At 39.0% G+C, this 10641-nt stretch overlaps 1 protein-coding gene across 1 annotated transcript; it reads right to left on the minus strand.

The window, feature by feature from the left end:
- Nucleotides 1–4: 4 nt before the first annotated feature.
- Nucleotides 5–8306, minus strand: LOC107101982 (ATP-sensitive inward rectifier potassium channel 10-like; the record flags this gene model as incomplete). Its single annotated transcript, XM_015401089.1, has 5 exons — nucleotides 7958–8306; nucleotides 4878–5089; nucleotides 2600–2731; nucleotides 2247–2424; nucleotides 5–363 (listed from the first exon to the last, which is right to left on the minus strand). Coding segments are annotated over exons 1-5 (1227 nt in total), but the record flags the coding sequence as incomplete, so codon positions are not given.
- Between the last annotated feature and the right edge of the window lie 2335 nt (nucleotides 8307–10641).

A 10641-nucleotide genomic window follows, 5' to 3' on the forward strand; every position in this document is an offset into this window, starting at 1 on the left:
CTCTGACTCGGCCTCGGTCTTCGCCTCGCTGCTCCCTGTAGCTCTGCTCCAGACGAATCTTCTCCGGGTCTGTTAAGTCAGGCACAGGCCCGCCTCCGTTGCTCTGGTATCCTCGTTCTGAACTAGACGGCTTGAAGATGGGCGTTGTCTGGGTCTTTGCTACTTTGTCAAAGAAGGCAAAGTCTGCTACATATTTGCCTGACTTAGAGAGAGAGACTACTGGGGGAAACTCGTAACCCCAAAGGATCTCATCTGGCAGGTAGGAGGTGCGGACCTGGCAGGTGGCAGAGGTTGGTTCTATTGTAGCACTCATGATCACCAGCAGTTCAAAGTCTGCCAGCTCTGGATCTGTCCAGCCACCACCTGGTAGAGAAATGATGAGAGAGTAACCTTAAAAGAAGAGGCCAAAAATAGAAAAGACTGAAGCTGTAAAAATATTAAGCTTAATGAAACCAAGCTTTTCTCTAGATACTGCGTCCTTCTTCCACAGTCTAACGATATGCATGATGGGAAAATTACGCCTTCTTAATTGCATTAAGTTTGGAGAGTGTGAATCCATGTTTGTGTCCTCTGACAGATTGATGACCACATATGATATCTATGAATGTACTCTACATGCCCATTGACCACTTCAGATGATTTCTAGCTTTACAAACTCTACAAGGATTTACTGAGAACAGAAATACGAGAAAAGCAAATCTAATAGAAAATAAGAGTGGAAGGATATTTACTGATCATTGGAGCACAAAGTATGAAGTTAAATGTAAAGTGTATAAATAGCTTTCCTGTTCCTCTTCTTTCTTGTGAAATTAAAGATCCTGACACTTCTTTCACAACAAGGAAGTAAAGAGTGCGGTAAATAGAAAAAAAAAACACACCCAGATATGAGAAGTTAACTGTGTTGCCATTTCCTCTCTTTACTAACTGACATAGAGGCTCTGTTATTATCTTTTTTCTGTGTTCCTCGAACAACTTCTGCTCTGTTATAGTCAGGAAAGTCATAAATACGGTAATAGAAAAAATGAGACAGCAGGTTTAGACATCCATTCCCAAAGCTTTAATATGGAAGTAAGTATTTCCATCCTGGAGAGAAATATCAGCTGTACTGCTGCCATCAACACCTTTGTTGATAGATGTTGGAGATCGGCCTGTTTTTAAGTGTGGTCCTGTTTCTCTGACTGTGACTGGCTAGATGTGTTCTCCTCATCCTCTGACATGGGAGCTCATCTGCCTGGCTGTGTGTTTCCTGGACCAGGCCGCTTTTAACAGTTGTCTTTTGTATCTCTGTGTCTCCTTGAACCCCAGTCGACCTCGGCAGATGGCCGCTCACACTGAGCCTGGCTCTGCTGGAGGTTTTTTCCTGCTAAAAAGGAGTTTTGCCTCTCCACTGTCACTACAAGCATGCTTAGTGTATACTGGTTTTCCTTAGATAGAAAACTTTGAAACAATTTGACTGTATGATCTGGTGAACTGTCAGCCTTGGGATGACGTGTTGTGAATTGGTGCTATATAAATAAACTAAACTGAATTGGATTGAAGTTATTTATGTATCATCAGTTAATAAAGAATTTAACGAAACCTTCACAAACGCTGCATTTGATTATATTTAAACATATTTAAGGCAGAAGTATGTCCTTTTGGACTTTTAAGGTTGTGAAGAACAAGTAAAACCTCAAATGTGTAAAAAAAAATGACTATAACAGATATTTTTCTTGTTTTAAATACCTATGTGGTGAACTTCTTATTTTAGGCAGTTGGTCTATACCTCTTTCAGTTCTTAATTCTAAATAGGTAGTTACAAAATAGAATTTTGAAACCTAGCTCTTAGGCAATAACTCAATAAGAGCGGCCTCAACATGTGACAACTATGGTGACCAGATGTCTTGATTTGTACAGGACAGTGCCGCATTTTTCACTTGTCTCGCTGTCCCATAAATCGAAACAATGTCCCAAATTATACTTGTATAAATTGTTTTTAAAAATCTATAAAAATAGACATTCCCAGTCCCAAAGAAAGCAGAACTGCAGTAATTGTCACAGAGCTGCACCAGTGCCCCATATCATGACTAACCTGTGTAATGAGCTCTTAAACAGAACTGATGAAGGATTTTAACACATGCTTGAAAAAGCAGCGACTGTCCCAAATTGTCCCTCATCAGCATAGTAGTTCCCCCAAATTAGTTCTTTGAGATCTGGTCACCAGACTGATGACACCAACAAATGAGTCACTTCTTGACCAAACTTACCCTTGGCAGCCCAGGCTCTCAAAGGGCTGTTGTCATCGATGATGTGGTAAAAGGTGAGTGGAAGGATGAGGAAGGGACTGTCGCTGGAAGTGTCTACTTGAAAAGGAACGTTTCTCTGATCCATACGAACTGTTTCACCTTCCTTTGTCAGTGACGTCTGCAGAAGTTTTCCTGTGACCTACATAAAATATACACTGTTAATTTTGGATCAAGTCATTTTAGGTTTAAAACTCTGCAAAGCAAAACAAAATTTGGAAACATTTGGAAGCTTATCAAATCAATGCTGGAATACATCTATACTAAAAGTAAATGCAGCTGAGAGTCTGATGTGTCAGCTCCACATGTGAACCCACCTGACAACCAAGAAGGAGACTCTTACGCATATTGGCGACTCTGATCATCAGGCAGGGTTGGCCTTCATGAGTCGATACAACAGCATGCTGGCTAAACTTCACCGTCTCACTTCGCTTCTTCGGCCTCGCAATCTAATCAGAGGAAGCTCAATTTTTATATTTGTCTGGTCATTTTTATTCATTTGAACTTGCATAATGTCTTGTACCGTACTTTCCGGACTATAAGCCACTGCTTTATTTTACACGCTTTAAATCGTGCTGCTTATAAGAAGGTGCCGCTTTTCTATGGAATTTTTGCAAACCGCTACAGGTCAAAGTCAACATTAGAAATGGAAGAATAAAGAGCGAATTTTCATTTAGCACAAGAACATGCTAGCAGCAGGCACGACGGAGAACAAATGTCGCAAATTCACATATTTTGATATTTATTTGCTGCATTAAAGCTGCCGAATGAATAAAGAGACTGGGCTCAACTCCTGCAGAGCTGAAAAAAGAGCCAACGAAGCCACTAGAGGCTCTTACTGCATGCCAATACCCGATCCGTCTCGGAAGCATGATTCTTTCTGTGCATGAGCAAAAAGATATACGTATATCCGGGTTTCCTTCAATAATGTAATTATGGTACTAAAATTACCTATATCTATCCTTAACTCACTAAAGAATGCTAATACACATCTTTAAAAAATGCGTTCTGACTTTTCTGATACACTTTTGATGCTTTTTACATTTACTCCGTTAAACATTTGTATCATCGGACATGTTCAGAGCAGTCGGGCAAAATGATTGAACCATGTTTATCCGCATTTTAGTTGCTTCTATCTTTAGATTACGCACCATATACGATAATTTTAAAATGAAAAAAAAAAAACATAAAAATCAAAGAGACTAGATTTATGTTTAAACATACTGTAAATCTAGTCTTTTTTAGTTTTATGTTTTCGTGTCATTTTAACCTTATGCTATGTAGTGCATAATCTAAAGAAAGAAACAACTAAAATGCAAATAACCATGGTTTAATCCCGGTGGGACGTGCCTAGAACACCTCACCAGGGAGACGTCCAGGAGGCATCCTAATCAGATGCGCGTTTCCAGTTTTTTCAAATAACTTAATTGCCGTTGCTTATAATGAGGAGCGCTCTATAGACCGGAAAATACGGTACTTTAAAGGATTAAAGAGAAGACCCTTGCAAAGGCATTTACACCCCTTGAACTTTTTAATATTGTGAATGTCTACAGAGTTTACATGAAAGAGCAGCACAAAGTGTTACGTAATTATGAAGTGATGAAAAATGTGGTAAAAAAAAAAATGAACATGAAAACAACAGGAAACAGCAACCATATAGAGGAAGCCTGTTGCTTTGATAAGGCCGAAGTTAACATATCTGGCCTACATGCAATTCACTATAAATATGAGCCACTAAAGGCTTTACTGACAAAAACACGTCCAAATTTTATAGTGAGATCAAAGTTTATCTACTAATCTGGGTATATCAAATTGCATGTTAGAAAATAAACTGCACTGTTGCCTTTATGAAAATGCAGAACATATGCACATCATCAAAATGTACAAAATACCTCAAGGAGAATATGCAAATATATTTACTTATTTCTTTTAATGCAATTCTTAAAATTTTAAATGATTGTGACTGATTTTTTTTTTTTGTATCTATATTTAGCACGTTTGTATGGTGGCCCTGAAGTGCAAACTGCAACTTTCCTTAATGTAGTTGCGCTTTGCTTTATGTAGTTTTGTTTTCCTTAATGTAGTTGCGCTTTGCTTTATGTAGTTTTGTTTTTCTTAATGTAGTTGCGCTTTGCTTTATGTAGTTTTGTTTTTCCTAATGTAGTTGCACTTTGCTTTATGTAGTTGCGATTTCCTTAATGTAGTTGCGCTTTTAGATTTGTAGTTGCAGTTTGCACTTCAGGGCCACCGTACCTATGTGGCAAAAAACCTGACCATGCCCAGTGTTAAAACATGGTGGTGGCAGCATCATGCCATAAGAATATTTTTCTTCAACAAGGACACAAAGCAGATCAGACTTGGTGAGAAGGTAGGTAGAGCAAAATCGAGGTGATAACTGGAAGAAAATCAAAAGCCTCTAAAAAAAAAAAAATTAAGACTGGAGTTTAAAAAATGCGCAAAAGTTCAAAAGGAAGTAAATACCTTTGGAATATATACAGCTGATTGCTGATCTAGACGGTTGGTTTTAAATGGTAAAACAACACACCGGAATACATATTCTTGTGGTTTAACACATTTCTCTCTTATGTTTATAACCTTGGCCAGAAAGGTGCCAGTGATGAAGATTTCCATGAGCATGGTGATGACCAGCTGGAGGATGAGGAGGATTATAGCAACTGGACATTCCTCTGTTATGCATCGGAAACCATAACCAATGGTGGTCTGCGACTCCAAAGAAAAGAGGAAGGCAGCTGTGAGGGTCTGCACCTGCATCACACAGGGTGTATGGTTGGATGGCGGATCAAACTCTGAAAGAATATATCAGAAAATAAAACACAAGTTTATCAAGACTGTGGTAAAGAAGAATAAATGGTAAAGACAAGATTTGTTGAAGGGTTCTTGTCATTTCTAATGGTGGAAACATGAGTCATAAGAGGAAGTGGGGGAGGGCTGGTGGTTCTTTTTTTCTTGTCAAGATGAAATATTTGACGTTACAAGGCTTCTTTGTAATTGTGAACGTCTTCTGAAAAATTAGCAGGGGAGTAGAGCTATGCAAATAGTTACTTATGAAGTATTTTACCGGCTAAGTTCAAGTAATTTTAGATTTAGCAAAGGAAAACCCAAACAGAACCTAAAAGCTCAAAAGTGCCCGTTCCAACAGTCAAAAATAACTGTCTCACTTGCATGTGTTTGAAAACATGTTTTCACACCTTACTGTAGTCTTCAACGCTCACCCCATAGGTGCTGTCATTTTTTTGTGCAGCGTGTTGCTTTAAATTTGCAAAGTTGCAAAAGAAAATAGTTGCAAAACTGTGAGATTTAAACAGGAAAAAAAGACTGTAATAAACCCTCATGATGTAGGTTTCAACTTCAGCAGCTTACGTGTTGCAGAGGTTTTATCAGTGGTGAGTTACTGCTTCACCGACGTATCATCACGGTTTCCTATCAGTAAAAAAATGTTTTCAACTTTGGTGGGAGTTTAAGATTTAACCATAATTGTTTTACAAGCATGTTTGGGGTCCAAGTTTTTTTGAGGGTATTGGTCTGAAAGAGTGGTTTCTATCTTTCCACTTGTTCATTTTCTGATCTTTATTTCTAGATATGTTGCAGTTCTGATCTCAGCTAAGCAATAAAACTCGTTACCTTCCTAAATCTGATTTTACCTCAGTTATCATCGTCGACCAAAACTCCTGATATTTTAGATGAATATATTTTCCCTGATGTTTAATTAAATCTTGTGCACATAAGATTACTCACAATTTCGATTAATTACAATAGCAAAAACATGCAGATTAAAAAGCAAACAAGACCAACCTTTGGGGCTGGCTTTGTTGGGAAGAAAAACAGTCTCATTGGAATCTGCCTTTGTACACCGAATTTTAAACACATTGATTACACATTACACATTGATTTCCTTACACTCAATTTATATCTGGTAAAAAACTGCCTGCAAAAAATTCAGCTGCATATGTGTTGACCTTTTGTTGAACTCAAGCCAAAGCAATCAACACTCAATGCAGTCGAGGAGCTTTTAGCTGATTAATTTAGCTAATTTGGTTACGTGAAACTACAGTTGGCCATAGCACTGTTCCAGGCTGAATGAAGCCGAATGAGGAGTCTTTCTTGTTAAATAGATATGATTGTAAAAAGTTTAATCGGACTGGGTGAAATAACTGAGCCGATCACAGAGAGCACCGCCCCACTCTCCCCAGACGCTCGAGATGAGACCCAAAAGACGCCCCCCCCCAAAAACCCCCTTTTTCTCACACAAAAAAAACAGATCACAGGCAAGAAGCTTCTCAACTCCATCAAGTATAGATCGCTTTGGCTTGAGTTCAACAAAAGGTCGACACATTTTCAAGAACAAATTTTCACCACATAAAAATTCAGTGTAAGGAATTCGATGTGTAAAAACTTCAGTGTTGAAATTCAGTGTGACACACCAATTGTGTGTTACACAAACACACAATTATGTTTGCTTCACTTTCATTCATTTTATGCCATTTTGTAAAGCCAAACTGTGACCTTTACCTTAAACCTAACATTAATGGGTTTATACCTACCTCTAACCTCAACCTAAACTCAATTCACACCTTAAGGGCTGGTTATACTCCCGCAGCAGTGTGTCGCAGTGAACTCGTTGCAGATATTTTTTAACTAGCCCAATATTGAAGCGTGGTCTGCGCTATGTTATTCTATGCCACACCGCAAGAGGGACAATCAAGAACTAGAGGTGGGTCTAGATACGGCCGTTGCGATGAGGAATTTGGGACAAGTTTGTGTGACAACAGAGGGGGTCTAGGAGGAAAAAGGGTAAAAGCCTCGCTCTTCTAGCTGGTCCAAAATCACAAGTTGTTTTCCACAATGGCGGTCATACAAACAAAGCAAGCCAGTAAGGTACCAAACAGGAAATATGCATAGTGTAGAGTGAATGTAGATTTGACCAATCAGAGGCCTCCTATCTGTGGCACTGTCTGAGGTCACCTACGATCTTGGAGAGGGGCACCAGGGTGTCTGCAGAAGGGACTGGGGCATATCTGCATTTACTGCGACACACGCTGACAACATGGTTCTGAGTATAAATCAGTCTTTAGTCCTAAACCTAACACTGAACCCTAAATCAGATTTTATACACATGGGGAGTAGGCATTGGTCCCCATGTGAGCAGTCGGCCCCTGCAATGTGCTATGATTTATGGCCCTCAAGGGCCACTGTCCTACAGGTTTTAGAGGTTTCCCTTCCTCAGCATAGCTGGTTTTCTGTTAAGAGCTAACTCTGGACAGCCCTGAACTCTACTGAAGCGGCACATTCTAGTTTGCTATGTGTGGTTTTCTTGTTGCTTTCTTTATTTGGCTCATTATGAAAATCGAAACCATTTCTACAGATAAAACTTGCTATGCTGATAGTGAAGATTTGGACTAGAGAAATGAACTGTATTTAGGCAGGAACTGAAAAGCTAAAAATGTTGGATTTATTTAAAAAGATAAAAGCAAGGGTTTTTTTTCAGAAGTTTTTTTTAAATGCTGACATCAAATTAAGGGGTAAACCCTGATATGCCTTATCAAAGTTTTGAACTTAGATGGAAAGAAATGAAAGTGTTGAAATTCATGGGTAGTCTGTGGGGCGTGTGAAACTGTGAGAAGGTACTTTTTTTCACACAACCTCTGCTCTCTCACCCAGCAGATCTCCGTGCAGCAAAGCCAAAAGGTACCACACTACCCCGAAAAGAAACCAAGTCCCCGCAAAGGTTGCTGTGAACAGAAAGAACTTGTAGCGCCATGGCATTTCGAGAAAAGTTGTCCAGGGGTCACGCATGTAGAGGGCGTTCCTTCCACTGATGTGCTCAATGCGCATATTGCTGCGCCCATCTTTAGATAGGATGCGCCTCCTCTTCTTCAGAACCCCAGCCCCGGCAGAAGATCCACCGCCCAACAACGGCTTCAGAACATCGGTTTGTGTCTGGGAGTGGCAAACTTTGTGAGGGGAAGAGCTGCGAGAGCAGGGTGGCGAGGAGGAGGTCATCTGATGAGAAGCATACAGAGAAAAGAAAGCTGATGATTCTTCATACTTCAGTTGATTAATACTTTAATTTTGTCTGCTTAACAGCTATGAATAACTATGACAACTTTATCACACATTTGCATGCATGCTTCTTCTATGACAAACAGGTTATTGTTAAACCGAGAAACCAACTTCCCACAATGACTGCATTTTTCAGTAAATCATTCGTGTGGTAACTTCCCTTCAGAAGAAATTTTCCCAAAAATGGAAGCAAATGCAGAATTGTTTAATGATAAAGATATTTAGGAATTCACAGGAAAATTTATTTGAACATAAAGTTTGTTTTTGTTTTTTCTTAGTCATGGAAATTCAAAGAGTTTTTATACTCAGACAGAAACTGGGTGATTTCTGCTGATGTTAGTTTTGGAAATGATCTAAACCTTTTCTGAGCTAATAGTTCTGTGTGGTAGATACCGATCTGTTTTCTTCAGAGTTTGATATTTATCAGCATCTACGATCATGTGATTTCATGACAGGAAGAAGATCTTCTTCCTTTAATATGCAACCATGCATGCTTTCAATCGAAACCAACACTTCTGTTCATGGTTCAGATATATTTAAGGCCAGTTTAAGGGAACTTGGGGGAAAATGCACCAAGTTTAAAATGTAAACAAACTGATGGTAATTGCTCAGGTTGAAAACTGATATACGTGTTCTGGTGAACGTGTTGGTGAATTTGAGCTGCTGTTGACAACCACAGGAAAGTACACAAAGCCAAACACCAAAGAAAAAGTTTTGTAGATAGAGATCTGTAGAAAGGAGGATGGAGGTGATATTTATTCAATTATAGTGTAATTTTTGTACATTTATTTAATTCTTCATTCATTTTTTATATCTATTTGGTTAAAACTGAATAACATCACAATTTAAAACTTTGGATATGGTGTGGTCCTTATTTTAATCAAAGGAGGTCTCTTCAGCGATCCCCATACACCAGCTGTCTCTCTTCCTCTTATACATTTCCTGATTGAAACCATGCACTAGCTAAAAAAAAAACAAAAAAACGGAACTAATAGACTAAACCTCTGAATTAATTAATTTATTTATCTGAGAATCCAGATAGAGTAATACTTTTTGTGTGAGACACAAAGAACAGGATTATTGAACAATTTGATTTTAATGAGGCATAAGCGAAAATGAAAAGTGCTTATGTGATGGATCCTTTTCTGAGCTCATTTTAAGATGAGACAAAGGCAGTTCTAACATATCAACCATAGTTAAATTGTAGCTCACCCTGATTTAATAACATAACCCCTTCCCCAGAACAATTTCAAAAAAAGTGAGCAGCGCTAAGAGGCCCAGAGGGTCAGGGCTCAGTGTGGGGATGAATGATGGGGATTGAGCAATGATGTGGTCAGAATGAGGGAAAGCAGCTCGCTTGACATGACATTGTAATAACGCTGGAGTTCCACTGGATGTAAGAGTGGTGTGTGAACGCAGTGATGCAGCTACACTGCTCTTTCTGCTAGGCCTCCTTCACTGGAAAAAATCGAAATCTAGATAAGTCATTTTTTTCTTAAAATAAGTTTATTTGTTCTTGGATTGAGGAGGTAAAAGAGACATTTTGCCAATGGAACAAGACAATTTACATTTAAAATAAGAAAACACAATAGCATTGTCTTATTTCGAGTGCATGTTATCTAATTATCTTATTTTAAGAGTAAAAATACTCATTGCATTGGCAAACTATCTCATTTACCTGCTCAAATTAAGGGTAAATACACTCAATTTAAGAAATTTGTACCTATTACTACATCGTTTTTACAGTGTTGGAGCTTTATCAATTCAATTCAATTCAGTTTATTTATATAGCGCCAAATTCACAACACATGTCATCTCAAGGCACTTTATAGTTTNGCTATGTTATTCTATGCCACACCGCAAGAGGGACAATCAAGAACTAGAGGTGGGTCTAGATACGGCCGTTGCGATGAGGAATTTGGGACAAGTTTGTGTGACAACAGAGGGGGTCTAGGAGGAAAAAGGGTAAAAGCCTCGCTCTTCTAGCTGGTCCAAAATCACAAGTTGTTTTCCACAATGGCGGTCATACAAACAAAGCAAGCCAGTAAGGTACCAAACAGGAAATATGCATAGTGTAGAGTGAATGTAGATTTGACCAATCAGAGGCCTCCTATCTGTGGCACTGTCTGAGGTCACCTACGATCTTGGAGAGGGGCACCAGGGTGTCTGCGGAAGGGACTGGGGCATATCTGCATTTACTGCGACACACGCTGACAACATGGTTCTGAGTATAAATCAGTCTTTAGTCCTAAACCTAACACTGAACCCTAAATCAGAT

This window comes from Cyprinodon variegatus, unplaced genomic scaffold (genome assembly GCF_000732505.1).
Source record: "Cyprinodon variegatus isolate N-32 unplaced genomic scaffold, C_variegatus-1.0 Scaffold1182, whole genome shotgun sequence".
Taxonomy (NCBI): Eukaryota; Metazoa; Chordata; class Actinopteri; order Cyprinodontiformes; family Cyprinodontidae; genus Cyprinodon; species Cyprinodon variegatus.